The sequence below is a fragment of the Suncus etruscus genome, chromosome 16, assembly GCF_024139225.1.
Source record: "Suncus etruscus isolate mSunEtr1 chromosome 16, mSunEtr1.pri.cur, whole genome shotgun sequence".
Classification (NCBI taxonomy): domain Eukaryota; kingdom Metazoa; phylum Chordata; class Mammalia; order Eulipotyphla; family Soricidae; genus Suncus; species Suncus etruscus.
In genome coordinates this window covers 84,038,526-84,059,480 of record NC_064863.1, presented here as the reverse complement: position 1 = coordinate 84,059,480, position 20,955 = coordinate 84,038,526, and the positions used below count along the sequence as shown (strand labels likewise).

Below are 20,955 nucleotides of genomic sequence, written 5' to 3'. Positions count from 1 at the left end.
ATTCCTTTTTGTTTAATACTGTAGGGGAATTTAGAAGACATGAGGAAAGAAGTTGTTTTTAAGTATTTTTTGGTGCTCAGTTTTCCAGGTAAAGAGAAATTTAATCAAGGCTATGTTTGCCTGTATAAATCCTTATGTTTGGAAGTAAAAGCTCAAATATATACACACTTAATAGAGCAGAAGGGAGATTCATGTTTAGGCCAAATAAATGTTACTAACCATAAGAAATATCTCCTTTACTATCAAAAATCTTGGCCAGCTATCTGCGTTGGGGAGAGGATTCTCAACGGACCTTCTGATGATATTTTTATTAAATAGTAGGCTCTGACAGGGGTGGAAGGACATTGGTTTTTTCCTAAATATAAAAATGCTAAAAGGATATTTACATTCCACTGTTCATAACCAAATTATTCTGAATAGCCAAAATGTCCAGTCAGGCTAAATTAACCATCCACAAATTACTGGGTTAAGAGCTGTATAAGTGAATGAAAGATCATGCTTAGTTAATTTTTTCATACATGGAATATGAATAATTACAAATTAGCAATATCAACAACATCAATTTATTGAAAATTATTGTGCATACCGGAATAAAGAGAGTAAAATGGTTCAAGGAATATTTTTTGGTGTTGAGATGACACTGGTTATTAGACACTGCAGACACTGTAGAGGTGTGAAGGAAAACCTGAAATGTAATGATTCTGTAAATAAATCATATATCAATCTAAAGTAAAATTAAAAGTGTATATATCATACTTTAAAATGCTATAATGTTCTAAATTACATTTCAATAAACTTTTATGTAGATATATTTAGACAAGTACTTAGTCATGAGTTATTTAGTATTTTTAGGCTTTTCTTTTGTTTGTATGTTTGGGGGCCACGCCTGCAGGTATTCAGGCTTACTCTTGGTTCTGTACTTAGGGATCACTCCTGACAGTGATAGTGGGACCATATTGTTGCTGAAGGTTGCATTCATCTTGGCAAGTGCCCTATCTAATATATTGTCTCTCTGGCCTTCTGTTATTTTATTTCATATAAAGAATTAGAAATATTTAGTTAGTTACAGTATTGTGCAGCACATTGTAGTTATAAACCATGTTATATAATTTTATAATAAAACATGATTTATAGGTTTATAATTTACACTAGTGATTCTAGTTTTACTTAATTATCTCATGTCATAATTTTATGGCTGGTAATCCCAACCATGAGTTTAGTGTACATGACGACCTATATAACTGAATGAAAAGTTGTGAACTTTTCATTTAAGTTTGAATATACAAAGCAAGTCAAGGTCTAACAAGAAAAGTATAATTTTATGGAGAAGTACTTTCATTTACTGATGAGTCCTAATAATTTAAAATAGCAAATAAGAGAACAAATAGCTTTTATTATTCAAGCAATTAGACCCATAGGAAACCTGCATAAGATACAGTAACTGGATGCTGATCAATGGCATTTTGCAGTTAGCTCTTTCTTTCTGTTTGCAGGTCTCATTGTCCGGGAAGTGGGCATTGAAATATCACGCCAGCAAGTAGAGGAACTTTTTGGACCTGATGACTACTGGTGCCAGTGTGTGGCCTGGAGCTCAGCAGGCACTACCAAGAGCCGGAAGGCCTATGTGCGCATTGCATGTGAGTTTTTGCATATGCTCCCTGGTTCTGCAGATGATGGAAGGCAGGAAACTTTAAACTCCAACTTCTCCAGTATCCTAGAAACCAGATGGAAACCTGGGTATTTCCACTTGACTTAAACTTTCCACCTAAGTCTATCATTTTATATTGAATTTTTAGTCATTGAGTTACTTTTATTAATGTGGCATTAATTTTATATACTCTGGTAATAATTATGTCCTGGGAATATCTACTGTAGTTCTTTAATAGGTTATTTTCCAAATTGATTAAAATTGATTCCAAATTGATTAAAACCATAATAACTAATTTTTCTATTGAAAATAGAAGATTGGAAATAAAGATCACTCAGACAAAGCTTTTTTCTTTATTTTAATACTTGTATAATTCACTTAAGTATAATTCCATTCTATGTTTTATGCCCATGTTAAAGAGAATATATTGTTTACAAAAAGAAATTATGGGGTCGGAGCGATAGCATAGCAGTAGGGTGTTTGCCTTGTATGCAGCCAACTCAGGACAGACCCACATTTGATCCTGACATATCATATGGTCCCCCAAACCTGCCAGGAGCGATTTCTGACTGCAGAGCCACGAGTAACCCCTGAGCACTGCTAGGTATGGCCCCAAAACAAACAAACAAACAAACAAAAAAACGGAAATTAATAGGCCTGTTTGAATTCACACATTTGGTTTGCCCAGCAACAGTACTCATTCTTTGGGGGTTGGAGGTCAGGAGTATCTTATTACTTGCAGGTAGTGGTAAGGAATCCCTGTGATCCTGCTGTACTTGGCCTAGCTGTGTGGTCTGTGAGTTTAATGGCGAGGACCATAAATACTGAAGGCCAGGGCAACCATTCAATGGTTCTTGGGGACTTTGAGAGCAATGGGATTTTGTACATACAAGTAGATGATTCAGTCTTGTAGTATACAATATCTACAGTCTATTGAATACAAAAAGGACTCCAGTCTTCTGAGATCTCTCCCAAGCCCAATTTTGCACTGGATAAAATTAGAACCAGAGATCATAAGTTTTATCACAGGCAGAAGCTTATAGAAATATCTTACTTTCTTCATGGATAATATTATCAACTTGTGTTTAGAACATTGAAGTGTAAGAAAATCTTAGTCCTATTTCTTGATTTTTTTTTAACCACATGGTTGTTATTCTGAGAGATTGCAGTAAACTCATTCCAGACACAGGTGCATTTTAATAACAGTTCGTTTTAATAACCTGGAACATCCTTCTTCAGCTCCAATCATGACTTGCTTAACTCTAATTTTTACATTTATTCAAAATAGCTTTCACGTTCTTAGTGTGCTCCCTTGATACTTTTCACCAGAATCTCACAGAATGCAATTCACTCACTCATTCAACTTTACTTTTTCTTAAGAATTTTTCTCATCAAAATTATTTCTTGTGGGCTGGAGTGATAGCGTAGCAGTAGGGAATATGCCTTGAATGCACATGACCCAGGACTGACCTGGGTTCAATCCCCAGGATCCCATATGGTCCCCAGAGCTAGGAGCAATTTCTGAGCACATAGCAAGGAATAACCCCTGACTGTCACCGGGTGTGGCCCCCAAAAATATTTTGGGGGGGTTGTGGAGTTGATTCACTGGACTGTAGTACATGCATTTCATTTTGGGCACCAGTGCTTGATCCCTGGCACCATATATCCTCCCAAGTGCTCATGCAAGTGATCCATCCTCCACCACCACCACCACCACCAAAGATTTTTGTTTTCTTTCATGTTAGCTATCTTCATCATCTTCAAAATCAAAGGGCAGATAAGTTATCTTCTTCCTTATATCCTCACTCCCTGTAAATACTTACTGGGGCTAAGTAACTAAAGTCTTTAAAAAATAACAAAGAGATCAATTAAAATCATATGATAAGGCACATTGATGATGCTACTTAACGTAAATAATATTTTCATTTAATACAACTATTTAGTCACCAAATTACTAAATACTGCTCAAGATAATCAGCCTTTCTGCTTTCTCCACTCAGTATATCTCCCACCACCATTGAAATTTGGTTCACATTTATTATCTCCATCATCCTTCTTGACACCCAATCTACTATATTTTTACTTTGTTGTATTTATAATTATGATATAACACTGCCTAACATCTTAAAATATAAGATAGCAGCCAGCAAAGTAGTGGAAAGGTTAACCACTTGTCTTACATGGGACCTTAGTAATCTCAGATTGAATCCCTGTTATGAACTCAAAGTTCTGCCAGGCATTATTCCTGAGCTCAATCCCAAGAATAACCCCTGAGCATTAGTATAATCATATCTGACCTAGCACCACTAACAGTAACAGCAAACTCCTCCCAGCAAAGAAAATTAAAATATTAAAAATGGTAAAAAAAAAAAAACACAACAACAGGGGTGAAAGTTATAGGTTATCTGGTCCTCAATCAATACTCAGAATAATGTCTGACACAGAGTTAGAACAAATGTATAACTTAAAAGAATGAATGAACTTTTCAATAATTAGAGTACTAATATTAATGCCAAAGCCATAGGTGAGCGGATAGACATATGCCTTGCTTGTAACCAAGCCAAGTTCACTCCCTAGAATCCCATATGGTCCCTGAGCATTCCAAGAGTGATTTCTGAGTGTATAGCTATAAGTAAACTATGAGAAGCACTAAGTGTGGACCCAGAACAACAGCAATAACAAAGAACACTAAGATCCCCAATTAAATATATATGTCATCATTTGGGCTATTGTTGAACTACATATGAGATATTAATCATTACTTGTTCGTTTGGCATATAAATGAGTTATGCAATTTAACAAACTAATACATTTTATTAATACAATCTCTCAGGTGTCCTCCCCCAGAGCAGTTTCTAATGGTGTAATATTATACTATTATTGGTAGAACTTAGGAGACTTTTTAGCCTGCTAAATCACTAGTCTGCTTGCTAAAGTGCTTTTTTGAATTGATTTTATGCCTCTACAACCATTTAATTTCCATTAGCCCAATTTAAGATGGTATTAATTATATAACTTACCTTATTTTAGATGAAATTTTAACAATAAATATCTACTTTTTATATAAATCTCAGCTGCTGTATTAAATATTTCATAACATCAGTTCTACTCTTATATTCAAAAGTAAAGTATTTGTGATCATATCAGTAAGTTTTAAAAACATACTTGCTTTTTTATGTAAACAGCATTTTCCAAGAAGTTTCCACAAATCATATCTAGTTCAAATTTATTTAGAGATTTAGACATTCCTAAGATACTATTTTATATGTTATTTCTTTGAGAGAGATAATCTGTGTATTTTAGGCAGCTATTAATCCGCAGGACTAAGGTGTCTTTAAAGTAAATTTTAGATTGTAGGAAAAAAGGAAGTTTCAGGTGAAACGTATCTTTTCAAAAAAGCCTTGTCTGCAATCATTACATCTTTTAACAGCCTTGACTTGGATGGTATGTCAAGTACCTCATCCATAAAGTGGTCATGTTTCTTATTATTTTTCCCTAAAACATACATAAAATATTTTGATGATATAATCTTTTCCTGAAACTGAAGATGCAATGTGAATATAAAGAAGTAAGTTGGGGGGGGGGTTCTTTCTTCCTCTTTTCTATAAAAAAAACCCATATGTTCTAACTCAAAAAGATTTATCATTTAAAAATGGCCCTTCTGCAAGACTCATCTGAATACAAATATATTTGTCCAATAAATGCCTCAAAGCCAAGATATAAAGAATGGCTGAAATTATACTTTTCTCTATGGAAACCTTATTCACATGGGGTTTCTCTGTTCAAATGACCTCAGGCAGAAAGAGACAGCTTTGTCTCCACACACTTTAAGTTTTTCCCCAAACAATCTTTCTGCTAACCCCTAATTGTAAATGTGAACTTTGAGAATTTAAATATTTTTTCAGTACCATTTAACAAGCGGTCTAAAAAATTACCTTTTATAATGCAAAATATATTAACAACAAATGAGGTTAACGAAACAACAGGAACAAAATTAAAAGTTCTGTCTACGATCTTTAAAAGAAAAACTCTACCTGCTCCAGTGTAGAGATGAAGGATTCATAAATATAAAACCATTAGATCCAACAATGCCATCAACCTGGAACTCTACCTACAATGAAATTTAAATGCATAACAGTCAAGAAGTCAGGTTGAGAGTAGAAAGGAATCTGGGATGAGTGGTGGAGGGATGAAGACTAGGGGTAGGGTGATGAGAGTGGGAGAGCAAGTGGGAACATTTAATGCCTGAAAATCCTTTGTAAATAACCATGTAAATCATAGTGTTTAAATTAATTTTTTTGATTTTTAAAAAGAAATAAAGCTCTGTTCAAAGAGACATCAATGGGGTACTTAACGTTTCAAGTTTCTATCATTTCTCTTATTCTTTTGGGGGGCCACAACTGGTGGCACTCAATGTTTACTTGTGGCTCTGCCCTCAAAAATTGCTCCTGGCAATTTCTGGGACCCTGTGGGATGACAGGGAATGAATCCGGGTCAGCTGTGGCAAAGTAAACATCCTACTTGCTATGCTATCACTCTGGCCCCAGTCTCTAACATGTCTAACCTTCTTGCCCAGGTTAGCTAATGGGATTCTCCAAACAATACTGTAAACTAGTATGCTATTATTTTTAATTTGAAGATACTGTAAGGAAGCAAAGAAACTTTAAGAGATTTGCCAGGTCGGCTTTCTGGAACATGTGAAATATAACATTTTAATAAATAGAAACATTTATTTACTGTAATAATACACATAAAAGTCACACTCCTGACTTTGCCAGCTAATTTTAGAGAGAACTTAATTATGTAATTTTTTTTTGCCTTTTACAACATTTGAAAAATAAAACAAAAATATAGATGTTTATGGGGCCGGAGCAATGATGCAGCGATAGGGTGTTTGCCTTGCATGCAGCTGACCTAGGATGGACCGTGGTTTGATCCCCCAGTGTCCCATATGGTCCCCCAAGCCAGGAGCGATTTCTGAGCACATAGCCAAGAGTAACCATTGAACATCACTGAGTGTGACCCCCCCCAAAAAAAAAACCCAAAATACATGCTTATGATATTTTAATTAATTAGATGTTGTCTCTATCATCTGAAAATAATAAGAGCAAATCATTAGAATAATCTGGCAATAAGTCAGACATTTTTCTCTTTTGATAAGTGCTAAATGCTTTAAAGAGTAAGCTTGCTTTTCCAAATATGCTTCTGTGGTCAGTTTGCTGTAGTTATTCTATATAAACAGCCCAAATTGGTTGCTTAGCATCAATTTTGCCCACTATGAAACAAAATCATTGGAATAAGAGTGCCATTTTCCCAATAAGAATACTTGTTTATGAGCATCAATCAGGAAGTCATTTATATTTTTCTGTTAAAGGTGTGGCCAGAAAAAAAAACACTAAAAAAAAAAAGGTGGTTCTTTATTGAGCATTTCAAATACTGAAATTATTTAAATCACAAAAATGTTTTGGCAGAATTTTTTTGAGGGAGTAGGCTTTACTCCTATCTTTGAATTCAGGGGTCAATTATTGGAAGCTTGAAAGATCATTTAGGATTCTAAAATTCAAATCCAGATCAGCCACATGAAGGCAAACATTTTACTTGCTGTACTCAGACCCAAAAGTATGAAAATATGAATAAAAATAAAACATGTCCATGTAGTCAGTCCCATACCAGAAGTTATAGGAGATAACTAAATATCTGTAACACAAATCTCCTTTTTTTTTTTTTTTTTGGTTTTTGTTTTTTTTGGGCCACACCCAGCGGTGCTCAGGGGTTACTCCTGGCTGACTGCTCAGAAATAGCTCCTGGCAGGCATGGGGACCATATGGGAGATCGGGATTTGAACCAACCACCTTTGGTCCTGGATTGGCTGCTTGCAAGGCAAATGCCGCTGTGCTATCTCTCCGGGCCCCAAATCTCCTTTTTGACCATAATTTACCAGAATCGAGTGCAGTTTTGTCCAGCTCAGTGGAGAAGCAAGTTGAGCTGTTCTGATATAAGTCTTAAGGGGTTTCAATAGAAAGTAACCAAGTGATTTATGTTAGCTCATTTTCTTTGATAACCTCTGGGGTGCATGGAGCCTTGGTAGCTCTGGATTGTGTCTCAACAGATATTGCTTGATTTTAGACTGTGATCTCCAGCTATCCAAAAGTCAGTGTGTTGTTTCAATCTAGAAGTGCTGTACAATTTTCTATTTGAAAAGTCTTTCACAGCGCAGCACTCATCTTCATGGTTACTCCAAAGAACTTTTGCTCTTCAATAAATAGTGAAGTAGCTCTCATTTAAACGAATAAGCTACCATCTCTCAGGCCAAGTTGTAGTATTTTTGAAATAAACATATAAACTTCATTCTTTAATAGTTATGTACCATGAGTGTACTTGGTTCCAGACTTTCAGTAAAGGGAATTTTCAGATAATTTTGAAAAATTATTCAATCCAACATGTATAATTTATAGTAAGTACCTAACCTGCACCAAACACCAAGTGTTTTCAAATTAATGAATTGAGTATTTAATTGATTGGGGGTTCATTTGTGTTTGTAAAGTAAAATTTAACAGTGATGCACTATCATTAGAGAACAGGGGCCATCCAGCTAGGGAATATGAATACATCCCATCTAAATTCTAAACTCAACTTATATATCATCTCTCACAATTCTTTGCTGGGGAATATTATGAAAGTAAACCTAGCTGCTACAGAAAAGAATATTACAGAAACTGAAGAAATCAGTATGAGCAAGATATAGATATAAAAGAACGTTGGTCCAGTTCTTATGGAAAACAGTATGGGTATTTTCCCCAAAAGTAAAATTAGAGCTCCCATGTGACCCAGCAGTTAAGCAGCTTGGTATCTACTTCAAGACAAAAAAATGACACTTATTTGAAAAGTTATGTGCGTAGCAATTTTCATTGCAGTACTTAGTACAATCGCCAAGCTTTGTAAAACAACCCAAATATCTAGTGGCAGATGAATGTATAATGTTGCAGTAATATGCACAGTGGATTACTATGCAGCACCTAGAAAAAAATGAAAGCTTGCCGTTTGCTGCAACTAGGATGGAACCAAAGATTATCTTGTTGAGCTAAATACACCAGAAGAAGGACCACTATTAGATTCGCTCTTTCTTTTCTTTTTTTTTAATTTATTTAAACACCTTAATTACATACATAATTGTGTTTGGGTTTCAGTCATGTAAAGAACGCCACCCATCACCAGTGCAACATTCCCATCACCAATGTCCCAAGTCTCCCTTCTCCCCACCCGACCCCCGCCTGTACTCTAGACAGGCTCTCCATTTTCCTCATACATTCTAAATTCGCTCTTTCTTATAGAGAAAAAAGAAAACAAAGTATCAGACTATAAAAATATTAATTTTTTTATTACAAACTGAGATTACAAAGCAACATTAAGAGAGAAAGGGTCAGAATGGGAGACACCAGGACCAAATAGGTGCAAGACTACTATGCAGTAGGCTAGATACAGAGGAGACCACACATCCTAGCTACCCTGGGGGTGAGGGAAGAGGATATGGGTGGTAGGACAAAAACGGAGGTGTAGGGAGGACAATTTGGTGATGGGAATTCCCCCTGATTTTATGTAAATATGTACCTAAAATATCATTGTCAACAATATGTAAGCCACTATGATCAAAAATAAATAAAAAAAATAAAAAAATAAAAAAATAAATAAATAAATAAATAAATAAATAAATAAAAGAGTTAAAAGAAAGGGTGGAATGAAAAGGTGGAGATAAAATGTCAATAGAGATGTGGAGAGAAAGAAAGAATGGGAATGAAAAAATTGACTTCTTGAGCACTTTGGTGTTGATGTCATAATTATGTACATCCTAAGGATTCACACTGTTGCAACTATCTGACCTACACTACAAAGAGTGAATTAAATTCTTTAAATTGTTTTAAAACACTCTCATGGGTAGTTTTTAATTAGGAATGAACTTCTGAGCTGGAAGGTAAGATAGGGATGTTGAGGATTTCCTATATATTTTTTCCTGGAGCACTGATCATAACTGTTCTTGACATTTTATTATCTGGAACTTGAGTTCCCTAGTTTCTTAAAACTATGAAGTTGTTTGTTTAGAAAAAGACTGAGACATTCTTTAGGGAAATAAGTCAATTGCTGAAGGTTACTTTGCATGAAGTAGTCCAGTTCAGTCCTCAGGGGCCAGAGGGTATCCCAAGTATCACAAAAAGTGACCCCAAGCACTGAGTCAGGAATAATATGTAGGCACTTCCAGGTGTAGCCCCCAAATGCAAAAATCAATTACATAAAATGATATGAAAATCCTATGGAAGACACATTTTAGTCTAACAAAATCATTATGAATCACAAAAATAAGTTAGTGTGTCATTTTAATCGCCAAGAAACATTTGGGTTAGCTGACTCAGTGTTAATAGTTTCCTTTTTGTGAAGAATGTAATTTAAATTTTTAACTTATTTCTTATTATCCTTAGAGCAATTTATAAAGCATCATGATTTACAAGGTTACTCATGTTGAGTTTCAGGTATACAATATTCCCATTCCTGTGAAAAATACACCATTGTACCCAGAGTCCCCACGCCCCACAGACTGCCTCTTTGACATGTAAATTCGAGTGTTGTCATTTGAGTCTTATGCTTTCAGTGTTGCTAACTCTGTGACTTAGAAATAAATCCACAGATTCTACACTTCAACATGACTGTGGTTTCCAGCCTGAGTCCCGTTACTCCCATTTTCACTGCTTTCCCTCATCAATTACTTTTCTTCCTTGTTCTCATTTCTATGATCCAGGGACCAGAGTATCTAGGTATCCACTCTGATCATTTGTATAGCTTTGTCCTGTTATTTTAGCAACCGTATGTAAGTGAGATCATTTGTCTTACTTCTTCTGTCTTACCTCCTTAATATGATATACTCCAATTCCATCTACAATACAGTTAACTAAATTTTTATATTAATATATTTCTGAATACGCGGAAACCTAAGTTATGAAAATTAACTAGAAAATTTAGTTTAAATTTAAATTCATTTTGGCCAACCAAACATCTCTGTCAATTTTCTGACAAATTTGTTATCTGTGGGAGAATCCAGGGGATTTTCTCTGAGGTAGAATAGAATCCATAATAAACATGAAAACTGCTCTGATACCTTTGCCATTGATTTGCTAGAATATCTCAAGGTGTCAGGTCAGAGGCACACTTAGAATCCATACTTGATGTGCCTCAGAATTTCAATTTACACAAGTATATTACAACCAGTTAAACATATAGACAGAAAAACACTAACTAGCTAAATACATCGACAGAAAAAAATTCTCACATTAATCCACAACACTTTTTCAAAATATCTAATCAAGGAGTGGAACAATAGTACAGTTGGTAGGACACTTGCCTTACACACGACTAACACATATTTATTTTGGCAACCCAGATGATCTTCTGAGCACCACCAGTAGAGATTCCTGAGTGCAGAATCAGGATTAAGTCTTCTATACCTCCAAGTATGACCCACAAACAAACAACAAAACTCTAACAAAATACTGAATCAAATAGAATTTGGAACCCACTGAATCCTATATTTCAAATGGCAACATGTAATTATGTTCGGTAGCAAGCATAAAAATGGAGTTAGTTCATTCGTTTGGTGCTCTTTTCTGTGTTAAACTATGGAAAGTAAGAGGCACAGCGATAGCACAAAGATTAAGGCACTATCTGTGTACACAGTTGAACTGGTTTAAATCTCCAATCCACCAAGCACTGACAGGAGTGATCCCTGAACAGAGTCAGAAATAAGTCAGAAATAACCATGTCCTCATAACCAAATAAACTAAAAAATTCAATGGGTACCAAAGTTTGAGAAAAAATATGCTTTCTTCTATGTATGTTGCCTGCATGACCTGAGGAATCATAAAATTTTAATTCCTGTTGTAGATAGTTTCAATGTCATCCTAGACACAGAAAGCTCTCCTGTTGCCATGGTATTTTTGACAGGGATTTACTACAAGCAACATGGCAAGAACAACATTGCAGAAACAGAAGTGTTGGTTCACACACCATCCATCATTACACCAGGCTGTTGGTTCACACACCATCCATCATTCTACCAGGCCCGAGTACCCAGCCTAGCACAGTGTCCAGCGCTTCTCTCTTGCTCCATGAGTGATCACCCCATCATTCAAACATGTGCTTCTCAAAATGAAATGCTGTACATAGAGCACATTAATGACACTCTTTTAAAATTGAAGTCCTTCAGGATACAATTTAAGTAAGGAATATTCCTTTTGATCAAGAGCAATAAGGTGTTTACTGATGTAGTTCATGAAAAGTTATTGAAAATGAGCCATAATGAACTTCAATCACTATCCCTTCTCGACTGAGGAAACATCAGTTTTATTTGATTATGATTGCTTTGCCTAATTATGCTTGTTTTCTTTATATTAATATCTTTATGTAAACACCTTGATTACAAATATGATTGTAGTTGGGTTTCATTCATGAAACCCCCTTCACCAGTGCAACATTCCCACCACCAATGTCCCAAACCTCTCTCCTACCCACACTGTCCCACCTGTACTCTAGACAGGCTTTCTTTTTCCCTCATATATTCTCATTCTTAGGATAATTCGCAATGTAGTTATTTCTCTAACTAAACTCATCACTCTTTGTGCTGAAGTTCATGTGACTTCCAGCACTCCTCTCTTTTGTCTCTGAAAATTATTGCAAGAACGTCTTTCATTTTTTTTAAAACCCATAGATGAGTGAGACCATTCTGTATCTTTCTCTCACTCTCTGATTTATTTCACTCAACATAATAGATTCCCTGTACATCCATGTATAGGAGAATTTCATGACTTCATCTCTCCTGATGGCTGCATAATATTCCATTGTGTAAATTTACCACATTTCTTTAGCCATTCATCTGTTGAAAGGCATCTTGGTTGTTTCCAGAGTCTGGCTATTGTAAATAGTGCAGCAATAAATATAGGTGTGAGGAAGGATTTTTGAATTGTATTTTTGTGTTCCTAGTGTATATCCCTAGGAGTGGTATAGCTGGATCACACGAGAGCTCGATTTTCAGTTTTTGGAGGAATTTCCATATCGCTTTCCATAAAAGTTGGACTAGATAGCATTCTCACCAGCAGTGAATAAGAGTTCCTTTCTCTACACATCCCCACCAGCACTGCTTGTTCTCATTCTTTGTGATGTGCACCAATAACTGTAGTGTGAGATGGTACCTCATAGTTGTTTTGATTTGCATATCCCAGATGATTAGTAATGTGGAGCATTTTTCATGTGCCTTTTAGCCATTTGTATTTCGCATGATCATATCAATAAACACAGAGAAAGCATTTGATAAGGTCCAACAACCATTCTTGATGAAAGACGGGAATGAAAGGAACCTTTTTCAGTCTAGTCAAGGCCATCAACCACAAGCCAATGGCAAATATTATTATCAATGGACATATACTAAAAGCCTTTCCTCTAAAATCTGGTATAAGACAAGGTTTCCCTCTCTCACCACTCCTATTCAACATAGTACTGGAAGTACTTGCTATAGCTATTAGGCAAGAAAAAGATATCAAGGGAATCCAGATAAAAAAGGAAGAAGTCAAGCTTTCACTGTTCGCAGATGACATGATACTATACTTAGAAAACCCCAAAGACTCTATCAAAAAGCTTTTAGAAACAGAGCTGCATATAGCAATGTGGCAGGTTATAAAATTAACACACAAATTAACATACAACAATAATGATAGGAAAGAAATGGACATTAAGAAAACAACCCCATTTACATTAGTGTCACACAAACTCAAATATCTTGGAATCAACTTGACTAAAGATGTGAAGGACCTATACAAAGAAAACTATAAAACTCTGCTCCAAGAAATATTAGAGGACACACAAAAATGGAAACACATACCCTGCTCTTGGAATGGCAGGATTAACATCATTAAAATGGCAATACTCCCCAAAGCATTGTACAGATTTAACGCGATCCCTTTTAAAGATACCCATGACATGTTCCGAAGAAGTGGATCAAACTATTCTGAATTCATTTGAAACAATAAACACCCATGAATAGCTAAAGCAATGCTTGAGAAAAGGATTATGGGAGGTATTACTTTCCCCAACTTTACACTGTATTACAAAGCAATAGTTCTCAAAACAGCATTGGAATAAAGACAGACCCTCAGATCAGTGGAATAGGCTTAAGAACTCAGAGAATGTTCCCCAGACATACCGTCACCTAATTTTTGATTAAGGAGCAAGAAATCCTAAATGGAACAGGGAAGGCCTTTTCAAGAAGTGGTATTGGTGCAACTGGTTAGCCTCTTGTAAAAAAGCGAACTTAGACCTCCAGCTAACACCATGTACAAAGGTAAAATCCAAATGGATTAAAGACCTAGATCTCAGACCTGAAACCTGAAACCATAAAGTATATAAAACAACATGTAGATGAAATGCTTCATGACATTGAGGCTAAAGGCATCTTTAAGGATAAAACAGCACTTTCCAAACAAGTGAAAGCAGAAATAAACAGATGGGACTATATTAAGCTGAGAGGCTTCTGCACCTCGAAGAAAATAGTGCCCAAAATACAAAAGCCACCCATTTATTGGGAAAAAATATTCACCCTATACCGATCAGATAAGGGGTTAATATCTAAAATATATAAGACGCTGACAGAACTTTACAAGAAAAAATCATCTAAACCCATCAAAAACTGAGGAGTAAAAATGATATTTTTATTTTATTTGTTTTTCCTGTGTTCACTTGGATTGACATTGGAATCAGGAAGTAGCTCCAGGTGTGGCCCTCAAAAACAGTCTCTCTTTCTCTCTCTCTTTCTTTCTCTCTCTCTCTCTCTCTCTCTCTCTCTCTCTCTCTCTCTCTCTCTCTCTCTCTCTCTCTCTTTTTCCAGGGATTTAGCCATGATTTGTTCTAAGCTAACACATGCAAGGCTGATAGAGGCCTGACCATTTGTCACACCACTCTGGCCCCTCTCTTTTTCCTTTTTGACACTATGGTTTGCACTGTTGTTAATGGAAGAGTACCAAGTATGTCAATTTATCCCATTTCAGTACACCGTTCTTGTCTAGAGTGATCAGGTCCAACTACCATTGTCATAGTGGACCCTTCTTTATTATAACTGCATGACCGCTCTGTGTGACATGCTTCCTACCATGTGCTAGTGCTCCTGTTGGAGATAAAAAGGTTAAGGAAAAGAGAAGAAAAACATTGTTATCAACTACTAAAAAAGAAAAATAAGAAATGAAAAAAATCACCGAATAATATCCACAAGAGTGAAGAAGAAAAAAAATAGAGAAGGAAAATAATATCAAAAACAGACAAAACAAAACAAAACAAACCAGAAAAGGGAATGCTGGAGTGGCAGGGTTTGATGTTACCCCATTTTTTAAGGCACAGTAAGTATTGGGGAAGGAAGGAAATTTCCGTGGCCTAAGATATTCAGGGTTTCTCCACTCTTGAAGCATATTGTCATGGGAACAACCTCTGGCTCCATACCTTCTCTTTATTTTAAGACTCTTTTCCAACCTCTTCTGTTGTTCTATGGTGTTATGCAGTTATCTCCTTAAGCACTGATTCTTTCCTTGTCAGCAATTACTCTGCTGGTGAGACCTTTCAGTGAGTTTTTCATTTTACCTACCAAGTTTTTCAGTCTTGTTATTTCTGTTTGAAGTTTTCTCATTTCTACTCTCATATCCTCTTGGTTCTTATTTGTTCTCTTCATTCCATGGTTTCTTTAAGTTCTTTGAAAATCCTCTATATTTCCTCTCTAAAATCCTCTTTGGAGAGTATATAGGTGGCTGGTAATTTCTGGGTCTTTGTAACTACCATCTTCATTCCCTTATCATGGTGGTGTTCTGTGTTTTTTCCCCATTATGACCTTTGCAGTTTGGTGTTTCTGTGTTGTGCTTATGGATTAGAAGAAATGTACAGCCATGGAGTGTAGTGGCCATGCTTTTTGTACCAAGCAAAAAGGACACAGGAGAGGCTCTGTTCACCTCGCTGCACTGGTCTGACAGTATTTTAAATATGATAGGCTCTTAATCTCTGTCCTCTGATGTCATTTTTTTTGTATAAAGGAATGCAACTAATTTTTGTGTTGACCTTGTAGCCAGTTACTTTGCTGTATTGTTTTATTTTTTCTAGGACCTTCTTTTTAAATTATTTATGATCTTCGATATTCTGTCATCTGCAAATTGAGATAATTTGACTTTCTCTTTTCCAATTTTGATCCCTTTGATTCTTCTGTTGCCTGATTGCTGTTGATACGACTTCTAATATTATGCTGAATAAGAGTGGAGAAAATGGATATTCTTGCTTAGTGCCTGACTTCAGTAGGAATGCTTTCAGTTTTGTACTATGAATAATATGACTATAATATTTTAATAAGTACTGTTATTATTTTTAGAAATCAAACATCTCTTTCCTGAATGGGGATTTTATCTAGTCAATGCTTTATCTGAATAGATTGATATGATCATTTGATTTTTATTTCCCTCTTGCTGATGTGGAGTTCTTTGTTAATTGACTTGCATATAATGAACCAACTTTGTATCCCCAGAACGTAACTCTCTTGAACATGATGTATAATTTTTGACATACTCTTAACTTTGCTAAGCTTTTGCTGAGGATTTTGCATAATTGTTCATCAGTGTTATTGGTCTGTAGTTTTCTCTTTTGGTAGTATCTCTGTCAACTTTGATAATCATCATAATGTTAGCTTCATAGAATATGTTAGGGAGGATTCCATCTCATTCATATTTTGTATTAATTTTAAGGTTAGTGGCACTAAGTCTTCTTTGAGTGTTTTATAAAGCTAACTGAAACTGTACTACAAAGTCATAGTGATCAAAACAACATGGTATTGGAACAAAGGCATAGTTTCAGAATAGAATATCTACTGACAAACTCACAAGTATATAGCCAACAATTTTTGATAAATGATCTGAGAACATTAAATGGAATAAAATTAGCCTCTTCCATAAATGGTGTTGTGACAATTAGATAACTACATGTAAGAAATTAAAGCTGGATCTATATCTCACACCGTACACAAAAAATAAACTCAAAGTAAAAGGTTAAAGACCTTGATATCAAACCTGAATCCATAAAGTACATTGATAAAGACAATGTAAAATACTTCAAGACATAGACCTCAAAGAAGTCTTCAATATATGATACTAATACATGGGCTATAGAATCAAATCTAAATAAGTGGGACTACATCAAACTAAAATGTTTCTGAAATGCAAAATAAATAGACTAAAACTAAAAGCTAATTGAGTTGGAGAAAATATTTTCACTCAACACTTCATAGCATATATTATTAGTAAGTGGGGAAGTTTGTATGTAAAAAATAAAACTAAGAATTTGGTTATGTAGATTATATAGTTGAAAGTTAGTGATTTTTGAGATATAATGAGAGCTAGAAAGATAATATAGAGGTTAATATTATCTTGCATGCAGCAGGCCCTGGTTTGATACCCAGTATCATATATGTTCCTCCAAGCACTGCCAGAAGTTATCCCTGAGCACAGGTTAAGGAATCAGCCCTGAATACTGATGGGTGTGATCCCAACACAGAAAAAAGGAGAAGCCAAAGGAAAATTAAGAAATATGAAGGAAATAAAGGATATTAAATGAATGATATTAAATGACTTACTGTTAAAAATGAGGGTTTCTAATGCATCTTTTGAAAATTAGGGTTTAGGATGAGAAAAATAATACAACTATTAGGGTTCTTTACTTGCAAAAAAAAAGGCCAAACTATGTTTGATTCCTGGAACTCATAAACTACTGTTATATCCCTCGTCCCATGAATCCCTTCAAGAGTGATCCTTCAGTACAGAGCCCTGGTTACTGCCAGGTATGCTACTCTCCAAAAACTATATGAGACATATATGTATAGACATCAACAAAGAAATTTCTTTTATATTTGTTATCTCCTATAGCAGACACATTTTCAGTATTTTGCAAAGGGGTTTGTGTAAAATACAGACTTAAGATTAGAATGCTAAACTGAGATTTGATTATAAGAAGTTTTTCTGCCTGGCTAAATAGTGGAAATCTTGGACCAGGGATGGTGCCTTGCAATTGTGAGACCTTGGACACAATCCCAATTACTGGCAGATCTGAAAGAAGCTAAGAACAGTGACTAGCCTTTGGGCTTCATTATGTCCTCCAGCAGATTCTAATCAGACAGATTTTGGTGTAAAATATTTAAAAACAAATCAAGTGCAAAGCTTTCTATAAGTGATTGGATCCCTATTTTTGTTATGTGTTTTATTATCTGTGCTTTTCCAGATTTACGGAAGACATTTGAGCAGGAGCCTCTGGGAAAGGAAGTGTCCTTGGAACAGGAAGTTTTGCTCCAGTGTCGACCACCTGAAGGGATTCCTGTGGCTGAAGTGAGTAGCAAAAGACTCTTTGCATTTAGTAATTGGTACTTAGGTATTCTAACAGAGGCTTAATCCCTGGCTAATGGTCCGGGGAAATAGGGCATGACATGATAAATGATGTGTAATGGAGTCCTGACTGGCCTGCTGCTGGCCGAAGAGATTGATTGGGAACTGATTAATGACTTAGAAGTCAAATAGGATCCCTCACTGAACAGATCCACAGGCAGCTTGGTTTAGTCCCATAATTCTCTCTCAAGAAATCAGAAACAAAATTTTATCTGACATTTTCATAGAGAAAAGCAATGTGACTTAATAATGTGTCATTATCTTCATGATTTCTTTTGAGTATACGTAGTGAGTCTATGTAGCTTATATGCTCATATCTTTCATGTGTCCCCACCATTCCATAATGCAATAATCATGACTAGCCTAAAAGATATGTCTATATACTTTATAAGTTAAAATATCCTTGAGGAATGACAATTACTTATTAGATTTATCTAATTTTTCTATCAGACTTATAGATTTATTCTACGTTTTTGTGCTCCAAAGCAAATGATTGCTACTGGGATATGAATCATTCAAACTATTTTTTATCAACATCAAACTACACTGATCAAAGAGACTCTCTCTTTGAATATATGTTCTGAAAACACAAGGAAATGAATGCTCCTGTAAAGGATATCATCATCTTAGAAAATAATGAAAAAATTAATCTAATGCTTTTAATTCATTATATAACATTCATCTAATGTTTTTAGTAGTAAGTAACTTCAAATTACAAAAAATGATATACCTCACAATTTTATGTCTTCATTTGTATTAAGTTATATGTATTCTTCATATCTATTTAAATTTATAAAATTGCCCTCTTCTACAAGCATTACCCTCTGTGCTCAGAAATGCTTTATTTAACAAGTGATAAAACTGTCAATTAATCTGGCAGTTCTTATTAGCCTCTAAAATAACATCAGGGGGTGTGATTTTTACTCTTTATTGTGCATATAAAGAGAAGCAACTCTTTGATTAGTTATAAATTAGGACCTGCGTTGGAGTCACCAAGTGTTTTGGTAAAAATGATGCATGCATTTTTGTATATATTAAATTGCAAATTAATATCACTAAGAAGTACAACACTGTACAGACTAGTAATGCATTTACTCTTGTTCTCAGAGTTTCAATGTTTTGAATTTTTAGGCAGAAGTGGGAATTGATTCAGTAAGCTGGTGTTATGACAATGAAATTAAACCATTGATTCCTGTTTTCAGTGTAACCGTGATATTATTATCAGTTATAATAATATTAGGTATATGGATAATATGCATATAAAATGACTCAATTTTTCTGCCAGTCATTTGTATACCTGAATCAATTGAAAAAATTCAAAGTAGTGTCACTCTAAATTAAGATTTTATTTTAATTTACCAGAAGATAGAAAATGTTTATCTTAAAAAATGTATCTCTATTGTCTCTGGATTTTATCATTATACTCTTTTTATTCTTATATCCCACTTATGAGTGAGATTACTCTATTTCTCTTCCTCTGAGTTATTTTACTCAGCATAATACTCTCCATATCCATTCATGTATAAGGAAATTTTATGACTTTATTTTTTCTAACAATTGTAGTATATCTTTGTGTAGATGTACAATTGTTTTTTTTTTTTTATCCACTCATCATGTCACAGACACTTGTGTTTTTTCCAGATTTTGGCTATGATAAATAGTGCTGCAATGAACCTCAGAATGTAGAGGGCTTTTTTATATTATGGTTGGATTAAATTTTCTGATCTGTTTTGCCACTATCTATTTATTGGTGCATTTGGTCCACGGGCATTAACAGAATTTGTCATAGAATTTTGTGCCAATTTTTCTAGGAATATGTTATGTTTGTGGGGTTTGTCTTGTCATAAAGTGCCCCCTCCATTCTTTTAAAGTTGGGTTTGAGTATGTAAAGTGTATGAGTTGTTGTTTATCCATAAAGAAGTGCATCCTTTCTTCAAACCTAAATGAAAGTCTGGCTCAATGCTTTGTTCTTGGTGAGACATTCCTTTGATTTCATTCAAAATGATATAGTTATATATATGTATATATATGAACTATATAAATTTTATTTAAAGGCCTCATTAGCAGAGTAAAGTTGCTGAGGAAATTCCTTTAAATAAAATTTTATTTAACTTACCAAGTTTTTTAGTTGTGACATCTCTGTTTGTATTTTTCCTCATTTCTGTTTTCATATCCTTCTGTTTAATTTGAAGTCCATTTCATTGTTTCTTTGAGCTTGCTGAATATCTCAAGAATTGGGCCTGAGTGATAGGACAGAGATAGGGTGTTTGCTTTGAACACAGCCAATCTATGATGGACCATGGTTTTGTTTCCCGGCATTTCATATGGTCCCATATCACATATATATGATATTAGTATGGATATAATAATAATATCACAGACATGTGATATTAGTATGGATATTAAAAGCAAGTCAGCTAAAGGATCTAACTTTGCCTATAAACATAAATATGACATCTGGGGCCAGAGTGATGGTACAGAGGTAGGGTGTTTGTCTTGCATGAGGCTGACCTAGGACGGACTACAGTTTGCTCTCCTGGCATCCCTTGTGGTCCCCCAAGCCAGGAGCAATTTCTGGGTGCATAGCCAGGAGTAACCCCTGAGCGTCACTGGGTGTGACCCAAAAAGCAAAAAAATATAAAATAAAATAAAATAAAAAGATTATTCCAAGAATTTACTCTCTGAACCCCAATTATACCGATTGGAAATGCAAGATTGAAGTCTTCATTCACCAAGTATCATATTTATTTGCTCTGTTTTACCATGTTTTCTTTGGTAATTTTAAGGTTTTTCTTTCCCTAAGTCACTGTCAATCTT

At 35.0% G+C, this 20,955-nt stretch overlaps 1 protein-coding gene across 1 annotated transcript in view; it reads left to right on the top strand.

The window, feature by feature from the left end:
* UNC5C (unc-5 netrin receptor C) overlaps positions 1-20,955 on the top strand; it is a 196,488-nt gene that overhangs the window by 46,151 nt on the left and 129,382 nt on the right. The window contains exons 3-4 of the mRNA XM_049789892.1: positions 1,494-1,637; positions 17,978-18,081. Coding sequence (XP_049645849.1) covers positions 1,494-1,637; positions 17,978-18,081 — 248 coding nt within the window. The remainder of the gene's footprint in view (positions 1-1,493; positions 1,638-17,977; positions 18,082-20,955) is intronic.